At 38.6% G+C, this 14391-nt stretch overlaps 1 protein-coding gene across 3 annotated transcripts in view; it reads right to left on the minus strand.

Moving 5' to 3' along the window:
- Window positions 1–870: 870 nt before the first annotated feature.
- Window positions 871–14391, minus strand: part of TSPAN12 (tetraspanin 12) — a 65698-nt gene continuing 52177 nt past the window's right edge. For all 3 annotated transcript variants that reach the window (XM_043872770.1, XM_043872772.1, XM_043872771.1), the window contains one exon: window positions 871–2484. In XM_043872770.1, coding sequence (XP_043728705.1) covers window positions 2179–2484 — 306 coding nt within the window. In that variant the 3' untranslated portion in view covers window positions 871–2178. The remainder of the gene's footprint in view (window positions 2485–14391) is intronic.

The following is a 14391-nucleotide window of genomic DNA, read 5'->3' on the forward strand; positions in this document are numbered from 1 at the left end:
TAGACTACTATCCAAATAATTCAAATAATACTCATAGCTGTCTTAATTACTTGGCATTTTAGGTGACATGATGGGAAGTTGAGGTGTTGAAGAAATTACTTACGTTTTTGGTTTTTTTAAATTTTTTTCACCACACTATGCAGTATGTGGGCTTCCCAGGTGGCGCTAGTGGTAAAGAACCTGCCAGCTAAAAGACGTAAGAGATGAAGGTTCAATCCCTGTGTTGGTAAGATCCCCTGGAGGAGGACGTGGCAACCCACTCCAGTGTTCTTGCTTGAAGAATGCCATGGACAGAGGAGCCTGGTGGGCTACAGTCCATGGGATCGCAGAGTCAGACACAACTGAAGTGACTTAGCACATGTGAAGTATGTGTCGTCTTAGTTCCCTGACCCATAGTTCAAACCCATGCCTCCTGCAGTAGAAGTGTGGAGTCTTAACCACTGTACCACCAGGGATCCTGGGGAGGCTTATGGTTCTGACTGAGCAAGTTATCTACTCAATTTTTATTTAAATTATGGGAAAGATGATACTTAGCAGTTGATTTCAAATATTGTATTCCTTAGGCTCATTTTCTTTAGAAAATTAAGAAACTGGGATATGAAAACAGTGAGAAGAAAAATTGACATAAATGGGCATATTTTGTACTATATCAGACAACTACATTATTTATCATTTAGCTCAAATAGAAAAGTTGTAAAGTAAACAGGCATCTTTTTGTCATTTTTCAGTGAAGATACATATTCTTACAGAGTAGCTTTGGGTTTTGGAGATAGTTATTATTACTTTATTCAATCATGTTGTCTCAGATTTTCCCCCTTGCTAATAGTTTGTGAAAGTGATTATAAAGTATAAAAATTAGACACAGGCAAATTTTTACCCTCTAGAAAATATCTATTGACACATTTTAATTTCCTTTCTATTTTCTGAGAAATAAACATAATACACAAAATACAGTAAAATGCACTTTTCCCATTTCAAATAAATATAGTTTACTCTTGTAAAAAATTTAATAATCTGTGTAATTCACCACAGTATCTTAATCAGTGAAATAAGGCAAAAAAAAAAAAATCTCTAGCTAAATTGTCACTTACTTTAAGATTCTCTTGGTTTTTTGCTAGAGAAAAGGAAAACTATTCTCTGTAGAATTATAGTGAGACTTGGAGACTGCTGCTTCTGATTTGGAGAAAGCAAAGATAAGTTCCTTTATAAAGTGTTTAGTGTCAAAATGAGTCTCAGTTTGGCAGAAGGATAACATCCAGGTTTTGCTGAATGAACTAAAGTTACATGTAAACTTTTTTTGTTAATACTTCTTAGAAACTAGACTGCATTCTGAATTATAATGATTCCTTTGTATCACATGAGTAATTTTTCAAAATTAGTGGTTAAGTATTTAAGTTAACAGTTATGTATGTAATATAAACCCAAGACAGAATTTTAAAGCTCTATTAACAGGAAAGGTTAAAATAATGGTGCTATACAGTATGGATTTATCCTTTTCACAATTGTTATTCTTAATAAGAACTGAAATCTACTGAATTATACAGACTTAACACAGACTCATATACACATACATCCCTGATCAGTTTGAGACAATGCTATAGTTTGCTCTTGTAAGTAGTAAGAATATTTTTAGTAACCAGCAAAAATCACATTTAGGTAGTCACCAATCTTCAGAGTGTACTTATGTATAATCTATTTCTCCTCAAAAGAATATATCACCAAGTAATAAAAATCATTAGTACTGTCTAACTTCCTATGTTAGCAGTTATTTGGAACTTTACATACTAGTAAGCTTACGGAAATAAATCAAACTTTACTGGAGCTCCAACTCCACCTAGCATGTTTCGGCGCATTTACATGGATGCAGAAATGCTGGTCAAACTCTGCCAAAGCATAAACCTCAAAGCATAACTGTGTTCAGTAAAAATCTTGCACAGGCTATAAAGTGGGTATCAGACCTGTCCTCAGCATTACAAAAGGCATCAACTACCGTCCAGGTGGTGCTTCATAATATATGGAATTTTTCCCACTTCCTTTCAAAGAGTGGAACATTATGTGCTTGGGTATCCTTTCATGGCAACATTTTCATTTCTACACACTTCTGAAACAGTTAAGTGTGTGTTCAAAAAATTCACAAGTCCAGTGAAATAAATTTGTAGTTTCCTTCTTTGACAGTCTCTATAATTCCTCCATCTCAAAATGTGTGTTAAAGCTGTTCGCCATGGATGTGTGTTCAAAGATCCTCGACAGGCTTGGTTTCAGCAGCTCCACTGAGTGGCAAGGCAGGTGCTGAGCGGTGTCACTCTTCAGAGCCATCATTTGGTCTGTCCCAGGCTCCCGTCTGTCGTAGTAGAGAGCCCAGAGCAGAGTGATGGTGAGAATCATGGCCAGGATCTGTGTCACTCCAATGGAGATCCCCAGAAACCTCAGCACCTGCAGTTGTTTGGTTCCTCTCAAAAAGGAATACATTTTCTTCCCACAACCCTGTAAAAGAAATAATACGGTCAATATTCCTCTGACTGTGTTACAGAGGCTCAAAATAGTGAAAAAAAAAATCATCTATCAGTTAGTGGAACCAAACAACTTGAATTACAAACTTTTAAGATGGTGACTCTCAATAGGGAACCCCTGTGAGCAGCTGGATGGGAGATAGAAGTGTGGATTCTTTGAAAATAAATTTTAATTATTAAAATAACTGCCTTCTTGTTTCCTTCCCCAGATTCTATAAATAACTCAACTAAATCAAGGAAACCAAGGCTACTGAATCAGCCTACTGTTAATTTGTGCATTATAGTGGAGGAGAGGAATACATAATATGTAACACTTAAATTTCCAAAGACACTTATAAGTAACTATACCCTAATAAGTCATTACTCTTAAGAAATAAAAATCATGTAAAACTAGTCACAGACACATTTCAGTAACTACCTTTTCTGGCATACCATGTAATGCAAATTAAGAGCAAAACATTAGCAACGTTTTATCAACTTCACCAAAAGTGAAGTTAAAATATTTATAAGTAATACTATTGATACTTAACACTGCTTTAACAAAATAACTTCTCTAGTCATCTTACCTTGTTAATACACATACACACACACACACACACACACACACACAGTGAGAAACCACAATAAATGACACAAAGACAGTCACTGACGTTCAAGTATTTTTCAAAGAGTTCTGCTCAGGTAATTCATCAGAACCCATTTGCACTTATGCTTATACATAATTCTAACAAACATCCTTATATGACAACATATAGATCATGAACTGCAGAGCCAGAATTCTGAATTCAAATCCCTGCTCTGCTATTTATAAGCTTTGTGACTTTGGTCATGTTACTTAATCTGTGATTCAGTTTTCTTGTATGAAAACATGAATGATAATGGGGCCAGCCTGTTTGTGATCTTGGGAAAATTAAATGAATAAGCACAATTAAACACCTAGAATGTGATCTCATATATGGTAAGAGCTCAGTTGGGATCAGATTTATCTGGTATATCAGCCCACAGAAGATTAGAAAGCACAAATTAAAAGAGATGCAGGATCTATGAAGAGCAGGTATTAATAGACAAGCATGAGTACAACACTTTTTTAGAGAATAAAACACCAAAAGCATGGCATTGTGTTCCCACCGAGTACTGATGAAATAATCTTGCCCACCTGTAACAGCGACGGTGGAGGTCACTGTTTCTCAAGACAGTGAAGTAACTATCCAAAATGAATGTTTGCCACTGAGGCTTTAGATCAAGTCTCTCCTTATGAAGCAAAGAAATCTTTAACATAGTTTGGAAAGAGGCACACCAAAAATACTTAAAAGGTTTAGCTTCAGACACTTGGAAAATTAGTTTATGTGAACATATCCTTTAGCATCATTGCTAAGTAATGCAGCACAGATCATCATATCCATCTCCAAAGAAATTGATATAAAATGGCTTTGCATGGTTTAGTTGATTCCTCAACTATGTTTTTAGTACTTAGTACAAAAATGGATCTTTAATGAATAAAGAACAATTAAAATAAATTCCACAATTAAAGGTAAACTACTCAAGAAATACATATGCTAATGATACAACCTTGCGAAATAAGTCAATTATTATTTGATTTTTACCTTTTCAGCAGTCTCTGGTGCTTAAATTTTACCCATATAGTTCTTCCCATTGACATGTAAAGATCTCCCATCCCTTTAGACTAACTCACTCTAAGCTGAATAACTATGCAGAAAAGGTAATATTTTTTAAATTTGTGACTAAAACAAAGCAGAAATTGACTGTGCTTCATACTCTGGCATCCAGTAAAGTCTGTTTCAATTTTATTTTAAACAACCACATATACCAAAACAAAGATACAGTAAATTATATCATCTAGGATATTTGGGAATGTGATATATTAGATAACAGTGAATGTTCCAGAGTGGGAGGGGACCTTAGAAGTCAAAAAGTTCAACTTTTTGTTTGTAAAAATATGGCTAAAAAGCACTTCTAGAGTAACATCCACAAAACTGGCAGAAAAAGGACCTCTGAATAGCCTCTCCCCCATATAAGCAACGAAACCACCAGAGAAAATTGTCAGAATCAACTTTTTTTAGAACTCCAGAAATTAACCAAATGTTTGCAGCAATCTGAGGAGCATTTATTCAAGAGAAGCACCTGAATCTCACTAAGAACAGCAAGCTTTGTGGCGTTTTAATTTGCTTTACTCCCGTGCCCCTTCCCCTGCTCTGCAGGAGCCTTGAAAATAAACAGCCCATAATTACGGTAAAAATCAGTGGTCCGGCAGCCACCAAAGGCAACAGAAAAGGGTCGGAGCGCCTTCAAAGACCCATTGTCAGAGAACGGTCATTATTTGTCCTATCTGGTGGTTCCCTGAAAGAGCTCACTAGCAAGGCTGTCTTTATTTGACTTGACTTGCAGCTCAACCTGGGCAACAGTCTTTTTCCCCTCCGGGGAGTATTTGTCAAAAGCATTCACAGGTAACTGCTCAACACTGAGGCTGCCTGAGGCAGCGGATAATAGTTGCACACAATGGGCTAGTCAGAAGCCAGAGGGGGAAAACTGGAGAATGTGAAGTCCTTTGTGGTTTTGGCAAAGTTCTGACATATTTGTGGGGATCTAGAAAGTTACACATGTGAGTAAGGCTATGCTGAAGCCCAGGACTGTGCACATACTCAAGAAAGAACTACAAAGGCCCTGAGATCTCACCTCCGGCTAATGTTGAGGCTCTATGCTTCCTCAGCAAAGTCTGGGAGACTTATTGGTTCTGGGAATCTAAAGAAAGCTCAGTGGCCACACAAGAAAATGCAATAAAATATTAAGACAATCCAGGCTGTCATGGATGGATTTGAATCCCAGTGAAAAAAGCTTTTCAGTTCCCCCAGAAGAGAGGACATAGGTTTGTATCATTATGGCTCATAGTCAGAAGCTGGCCTCCTTAGAGATCACTGGACTGGAAAATTATCTCCATGTCAAGGAGGGTAAAGGTGGTTTATTCAAAGCAAAGGTCCTAGTTAGACTCCTCAATTTTTAATAAATAAATCAGCCCTATTACTTCCTCATTTAGTTTACAAAGATAACTCCCAAACTAGACAGAATGAAAGTATTTAGTTTCGGACTAAGTTTGTCACCAGAATTCATTATATTTTATCCTTCTCTATCAAAAACCCCTCAGAAAGAGATGTTATCTATAGACTCTTTAAAATAATATCAATTGCCATCTCTAGGTACTTCAACTTATATTTAAATATCACACCAGACCACCAAATTCTGCCATGCTGCAATATATTAACCTGTGCCCTTACATATTATTTTCCACTGAAGTGTATTTTAATGATATTGAAGAACATCATAAGAAATTACTCTATAAAATTTTTGAAAAATAATATTGAAGGTGTTTTCCTAAGTATTTTAGAGTGGTAGATATAAAACTGCACTTGAGCAAATACTTTAGAATTTTGCTCCCTTTGAAAAACTAGAATACATGCCCTCCAAACATTAAAATGATCGAGACGATTATGTGTCATTTCACCTGGGCTTTCAGAAAGCTCAAGGACAAATATGAAATCAGTCACAGTAATCCCATTTGCCTTCACATCAAGCATGTCCAATTACTCTTTCTTTAATCCTGGCTTTCCACTGCTATTTACGTATTTTTCCCTTCCAGTTTTATTGAGTTATAATTCACACAGCACTGTGTAAGTTTGGGGCATACAACATAATAGTTTGACTTACATATATCATGAAATGATTATCACAATAAGTTTACTGAATATCCATCATCTCATATAGATATAAAAGAAAAGAAAAAGAAGAAACATTTTTACCTTGTAAAGAGAACTCTTAGGATTTACTCTCTTAACAATTTTTATATATAACATTTTATATATAATATTTTATATATAATGTTAATTATATTAATCATGTTCTACATTACTTCTCTAGGACTTATTTAGCTTTATCCAATAAATAAATCTTATTTTTATTATTCATCCATTGTGCCTTTTTGTTGTATGTTGCATTAAATCATTTAATAAAAAAGATACAAGGTATAAACATATAAATAAAGCACAAATCTCTCTACACTGCATATAATTTAATAATTCTTTGGTAATTCAGGAGACACTGTAAAAACTTGCAGCCTATTAGGGATCAAGCTGAATTTCAGAGAATTGCTTACACAATTACTTAAAGTTAAGGATTAACTTTCCAAATGAATATTCTTCTTCTTGAAAAAAGAGTTTTTTTTTTTTCAGATTTCTGTATACAACATGATTGTCTGCCTTAGCCACTCTCTGAATTCTTCATAGACACAACTCCAGGGCTTATGGTCTATTCTGCAACACCCTCTTCAAAGCAGTTCAGTCTGAATACAAGTTGTGAGCTTATTCTGAACCAGTCAAATAATCATGAATAACGTTTACACTTTTCAGTGTAAACTTGGATTTTTGGTTGAAAAGCAAGACACTAAGTCTAGAGAAGAAAAAATATAAATGTGTCTCTATATAATCTATTGTACTATTCACAGATATTTAGTTGCACAAACACTGTTGAGTGTTTGCTGTTGAGTGAGACAAAAAAGGAAACAGAAATGTTAGAGTTCAAAACTGCATTCCATTTCACAAAGACTCTTACTCACAATAGGAAAGAACTAAATTGCATTTATTTGCTTTTCTCAAAATAAAATACTGTTGATTTACCTTGAATATGTTTTCTTCCTAAATAAAGCCATGTTAGCACTGCATTAATAATCTCAGATAATTCAAAGGTATGGAATAAGACAAGTTGGCTAACCTACTTTGCTTGCTGCAATGTTAAAATTCTGGTCAACTGTAAATAACAACACTACCTTTTTATCTGAGAGAAATCACTAATCCCTCTATTTCCTGGAATCTATCTGAAGGCATGTCAAGATGCCTTACTTCACTTGAGGAAATTATACACTTGAAATTATTCTCTGATCAAGCTCCAAAATGAGTTTCTAAAATTAGAAGAACTCCTGTGGCTTTTCAGTACTCAATATTCACAGGCCACATCAAAAAATTAGGCAGACTTCTAATGTGCTTATGAAGATAAAGTATAAATAAAATCTAGGTGCCAATACATGCCAGTATTGATATCTTCATAACTGATTTTTCATAATAAACATAACTCCCAAGTTTGAGATGACAGTGTTAATTATCATGTACAAATAAATAACATTCAGTCCTATTTATTTTAAAACTGAAAAACTGAGTGAGGGCAGTTCATGAGTTCATGAGCTTTAAAGAGGTGAGAGCAAAAGTTCTCCACTGAAAATCATAAGCCCTGCAGGAAAATAAACCCGTCCTTAAAAAAATTAAACAGCAAGTAACAAAATTTACTCCAGGATTTTCTGTTCTGTTAAGAGTAAAGTTACTCAAACCCATACACAGGAAATGCAGTAGAAAAAGTCTTCATGTATCTCAAAAAAACCCACAGACCCTTGAATCTCATTTCATCTTCACAAGCTCCCCATTAGAGATGCAGAATCCTAAGTTTAAAAGACTACATTTATTGAACATCTGTCATTTTTACCAAAAATACGAGGGTGAAAGAGGAGAGTGAAAAAGCTGTCTTAAAGCTCAACATTATAAAAACTTAGATGATGGCATCCAGTCCCATCACTTCATGGCTAATAGAAGGGAGAAAAAGTGAAAACAGTGACAGATTTTGTTTTCTTGGGCTCCAAAATCACCGTAGATGGTGACTGCAGCCATGAAATTAAAAGATGCTTGCTCTTTGGAAGGAAAGCTATGACAAAGCTAAACAGCATGTTAAAAAGCACAGATATAACTTTGTTACAAAGATCAGTATAGTCAAAGTTATGGTTTTTCCAATAGTCATGTACAGATGTGAGAGTTGAACCATAAAAATGGCTGAGTGCCGAAGAATGGATGCTTTTGAATTGTGGTACTGGAGAAGACTCTTGAGAGTCCCTTGGACAGCAAGGAGATCAAACCAGTAAATTCTAAAGGAAATCAACCCTGAATATTCATTGGAAAGACTGATGCTGAAGCTGAAGTTCCAGTACTTTGGCCACCTGATGTGAAGAACCATCACTGGAAAAAGACCCTGATGCTGGGAAAGGCTGACAAAAGGGAAAGGGAACGGCAGAGGATGAGATGGGTAGACAGCATCACTGACTCAATGCACACGGTTCTGAGCAAACTCCAGGAGACAGTGAAGGACAGAGGAGCCTGTGTGCTATAGCCTATGGGGTTGCAAAGAGTCAGACACAACTTAGTGACTGAACAAGTGTCAGAAAACCCAGAAGGTGGTATTCTCCCTAGGAAGGTGAGGTGCAGGGGCAGATGTTCACTGTCTGGGCGGAAAATGTATAAATACAAACTGCTCATTAGATGTCATCTCTCGCTGGGCCCTTTTGTCCACCTAAATGTTTGTCCTTAAGAACTGGAAAGATGTGAAAACAAAATGAGAAACCACATGAAGTCCCCAAAACCTTGATCTAAAATCTACCTTCAGCCAACACAAACAGAACTAGAAAATGCATATTTTCCTGCCATTACTAGCAAAATTTAGGGCAATCTGGTTAGTTAAAAATCTAATCATACGTCACTATTTTTTCTATTTACCCTAATAAGTGTTAATAAATTCCTGTTATTATTGTCATTAGCTACCACCATGCATTGAAGATTCGTGTTTATTTTGTGCCAAGTGATTTGCTAAGGGTTTCTTATTAAGTAGCCCAATTTACTCTTTTTAAATTATAATGAGGCAGATACTACTATTACCTCATTTAACGGATAAGGAAATTGAGGTTTAGAAGTGAAAAAAATCTATGAACACTCAGCTTGCTCCTCACCTTGTACTCCACATCTTGAAATTTTAGTGACTAATACAAGTATGAGCTTTGGAATCAAATAGATCTGAGTTCAGTCACTGACTAGCTCTGTGAAACTGGATTAGGGCACTGAACCTCTTTGTGCCTCACCTTTCTTATCTGTAAAATGGGGATAATGATACAGCATCTTCAAATAAATGTTATAGGGCTTATATATACATTTATATAATGTATATAAAATGCTTGCTCAGACAGTTCTATATGTGACTCTATTTGAAAAATCCTATGTGTATTTTTTAATCCCTAATTTACTTTAACTCTCAGCTATTACTATAGTATATATTACAAACAGGCACTATTTGAAGGGTTGTAAACATGCTAATTCACTCACATGAGATGGGTATTCTGGTTATCTTCAATTTAAAGGTAATAAAAATGAAGTACAGAGAGGTTTAAAACTTGCCCAAGGTCACACAGCTAGCAAGAAGTAGAGGGAAGATTTAACCCAAAGAGTCTAGTTTGGAGCCTAGCCTTAACCTCTGAACCATGCTTCCTCTCTAAGGAAAACTCATTCCTAGAATCCTCTCCTTCCTCGGCTTTCAGGACACTGCTTTCCATTTCTTCTCTACCTACAACAGGTGTCTTCTCTGCCCTTAAGTATTGCCATTCCCCAGCTTCTGTCCTTTGCTGCATATATTACGCAGGATATAGTTTTACCTCCTCCCATGCATTTATTGCCTCCTACATATTGATAACACCTGGAAACTGTTAAGACATCCCATTTGCCCTAGTCTGTTCTCCGCTCTTCCTAGCATAGCATTTTCTACGGGAACATAGCCTCCTATCCAGAGACCACACTTACCAGCCTCCCTTGCTGCTAAGCGCAGCCTCGTAAGCCAAGGGAATGTGTGCAGAGGTGCGGAGGGCAGAGCTTCACGCATTGGATATTCCCCTTCCTACTTCCTCCTCCTCCCCACTACTGCAACTTAAGGAAAACAGGAGCAATTGCGGAAGACAAATGTTTAAAAAAACACTGTCTAACCACCCAAGACCCCTGGGCAAACTTGTACAATAGGGCTGCCTGGCAGCCTGGACCAGCTGACTGACCTATGAGAGAGAAACAGAATTCTACCTCATCCAAGCCATTGTATTTGGAGCTAGCACTTTCCTAAATAGGGCACACAAAACCCAGATCTCTGGCTGAGTTCTGTCTCCTGAGCTTCATACTTCCTACTGGGTTTCTGCACATGGAGACCTGACAGGAACCTTAAACTCAGCATTTCCAAAGTGGAGCTAATCAAATCCTACTGCTCCCCTCAACAAATGACTTCTTCATCTTTCCAGAGTCCAAGTCAATGTCAAGCACCCCTGTCCTTGCAGCTTCCCTGTCACTCACTCCCCCACCCACCCCAGTCATCATTCTTTTCATTCTCCCCCTTTAAATATCTCTCACACTCATTCTCTCCTTGCCGTCCTCAATGGCACACCTGAATTCCAGCCCTTATAATCACTCACGTGAATTACATGCACATTTCCCTACCTGATCCCCTTCTCACCCAATCAAGACGCAATTCTCACCTCCACTCAGACTCTACAAAGCCAACCTAATGATTTTTTTTAAAGCATAAATTTAAAATTGTTACTTTGTGAGGTACTTTCTCAGGTCAAAATACTATCATGGCTTTCTATATCAGTACCTTCTAAAGGCAAAATTTGCAAGTCTCTCCTAATAAAGCACAGGAGGAAAAATAAGTTGTTTGAATAGTGAATAGGTAACAGGAAACTCACCATTGAACTATATCGAGACAGGGAGAAAAAGGAAAGAAGGCATTTGTATACCCGAAGCAAAACCAGCAGAATAGTTCAAGACCCGATTAGATCAAGCAAAGCTTGAAGATGAAAGGGATTCTGCCCCCCCACCAAGCCCAAACTGGTCCTGCAAGGCTTGGATTATAAAACAGCTATCACCCCAGGTCCCAGTCAACCCGACCCCTGCCGGCAGTTAACGGAGGAGATAATGAAGTCAGCAGAGAGGCATGAGGGAGTGTTTTTGACTTTATATAAAGGAGCCCTGAGAATGGAACTTCTTGGGGATATTCCATCTAAATAACCATGGAACTTGAAAAGCTCCCTACCGTTCACCGTTCAGGCGATTCTATGTGTGTTTATCTGAAAATGGCACATCATCATTAATAAATCAGCATCCCATAACTACTCTGTCCTCAGCTTTACTTTCCTAACAATGCCTCAAATTGGTGAACTTGTCTTTTCATCTGGCAACTACTCACAGACTTCAGGATAAAATGCACGCATTAGCAGGACATACAGGGCTGTTCATAAGTCAGCGCCTGCCCTGTCCAGACCTCCCCGTTCCCCCTGCGCCCACTGGGCTGTCCTGCTTCTAGCTCTAATTCTGCACCATTGCCTCTGTCTGAAAAGTCCTTTAGGGACCCAAGCCACCCAGATGTTTTTCGGCAACTGGCTAACATCCACTTAGCCTTTAAGAAGACCCAGTATCCACCACCGGCTCTATGCGTTCTCACTGCACAACTCCATTATAAAGACAGTGGCAGTGAAGAACCGCCCACCCAGTGTCAGGCTTCTCCCCATGCCCCAGGTCAGGATCATCTCCTTCCCACCTCTTTTTCTAGCCACTGAAGGGATGATCATTCCTTCACAGATTTAACCAATTTCACAGTAGTGCAACTGGATGGTACCTGGCCAGGGGCCAGAGCTGTTACCTCTTCCTTGCTGGCTCCTTTTTTCAACACTTGCCCCTAATTTTGTTTGTTTGGGGCATGGCAATTTACTTGGTCCCGAGGAGTCCCACTAGCAGCACAAGAGCAGGATGAGCTGGGAAAAAAATAATCCATCCCATACCTAGGTAGAGCTTGCCAGAAGGCCACACCCCCATTCCCCACCCTGTCCTTCTGTACCCACAACACTCTGTCATCTTTCTTCCTCTGGTTCAGGAGTGCTGACATAATATTTACGTGTGTAGGATGTTGTGTGTGAAAATCATAAAATTAAACGTCTATTAGTCAAAGCAGACACATAGTACTGACTCACCTTTCTAATTCTAATGAAGATGTTGACAGGAGAAGAGTATTAGCAAAAAGAGTTGAGAGCTAAGATTACTGCCCCTCCCCACAAAAAATGCACAGAGATCAGAAAATGAATATCATTTTCAAGGACAGCAGGGTGCAAAGAAGATGGGTGGGGCCAGGACCTCCAATCCCAGTGAAGGTTGAATTCCTGACTCTCAGCTCACCGAAAGGTTAGCACACAACTGGGAGAAAAACCTCAAGCCAACTCACATGATCACCATGGCTGCCCCCCCGCCCCTCTTAACTTGGGGAGCATCTCTGCACGTCCACTTACTTTCTGAGAGGACTGCAGACCTAGACACACCGTCATCATCTCGGTTATTCTTCCTGCAAGTCTGGACTCAGAGAGAAAGACGCATCCCCTTCATATCCACACCCCCCAGGCTCGGGCTTAGTCGTGTCTGACTCTGCAACCCCGTGAACTATAACTCAGCCAGACTTCTGTCCATGGGATTCTCCAGGCCAGAATACTGGAGTGGGTTGCCATTTCCTCCTCCAGGGGATCTTTCTGACACAGGGATCGAACCCAAGACTCCTGCATCTCCTGCATTGCAGGCCGATTCTCTTACCGCTGAGCCACCGGGGAAGTCCTGCCCTCCTCTATCTCTTTATTTATATATAGAGGCTTTCTGTCACTCAGAAAAGAAACAAACAACCATCTAAAGAGGAAGAAATGGTTGAGGGCAAAATTATTTGCCATAAAGGAAAGTATTAAGAATATTTGTTATTCAAACCAAGTACCACAGGGAACTTGTCAAGATTAAAGGTCTAAAGAAAAAGTGTCTTAAGGGCACACAGCTTCGTGGAAACCAGCTCACTGTCTGGCCCTTACATAACCTCTGTGAATAACTACTTTTCTGAAGAAGCAGTCCATCTCTGAACAGTAGTCTTTCTCCTAACTACAAAACAAAGGATTGTGTCTTGGGACGTATACTTTACTTGACTCTCTCTCCCTCTTGCTTGTACATTTGAGTTGGTCCTTTTGAAGTAGGGCCTGTTGTGAGCTTGTTTACATCCATTTCTTTTTCTTGAGGTGGCATGCAGAGGACAAAAATGTTTTTTCAATTTTTTTTGAGGGGATGTTTTTGCTTCATTTTCTCTCTGAGATAGCAAACACTGTAACTATTCCCTACAACTGTGTTTCTTCACACTTTTAGGTATACCGTCTTTTCCCAAGAAAAGCTGATGAAAGGTATGGATCCTGGTCGTTGAAAAATGCATGCAAAATATCAAAAACAATTACAACAGTATCACTTTTCTCTTGAAGCCCATCCAAGAGTTGGGCTTGGGGTAAGGCCCATGGGAAAGGAGCAAGAAGTCCCTATTTTACCCAAACTTTGAACTCTACCAGCCTTCTTTAGTCTTCTTTCTCTCTTATTATTCTCCAGTCAAGTCTAGAGCTCTAGTGGCTGACAGGATGAAAAACTTGGCAGGGGAGAGAAGAAAGAGATGCATCTTAGTCCTGTGTTTTACCAACTTAAACTCTGATGTTTCTTTCATTGAAGCCAACTCTCACACCTAGTGTTTAGAAAGTGTGATTAGATTAAAAAATCAAATTAGAGGGTAGGAAGTAGTCAGGAATCCATGGTCCAGCCACCTCCAGGTTGAAGGAGGGGTAGCTTTTACACTTGCAGTTTTCTGGGCAAAAAGATACTCTTCAAAAGATCTTTGCCAGGCTGAATTCCTGTTACCAACTGGGCTAGGTTCAAATGCCATCTCCTAAGAGAACCCATTCCTAAACAGCCTACTTAAGTAATTCTGTCATAGGGCTTCCCTGATAGTTCAGTTGGTAAAGAATCCACCTGCAATGCAGGGGACCCTGGTTTAATTCCTGGGTTGGGAAGATCCACTGGAGAAGGGATAGGCTACCCACTCCAGTATTCTTGGGCTTCCCTTGTGGCTCAGCTAGTAAAAAATCTGCCTGCATTGCGGGCAGCTGGGTTCAATCCCTGGGTTGGGGAGAACC

The sequence above is a fragment of the Cervus elaphus genome, chromosome 18, assembly GCF_910594005.1.
Source record: "Cervus elaphus chromosome 18, mCerEla1.1, whole genome shotgun sequence".
Classification (NCBI taxonomy): domain Eukaryota; kingdom Metazoa; phylum Chordata; class Mammalia; order Artiodactyla; family Cervidae; genus Cervus; species Cervus elaphus.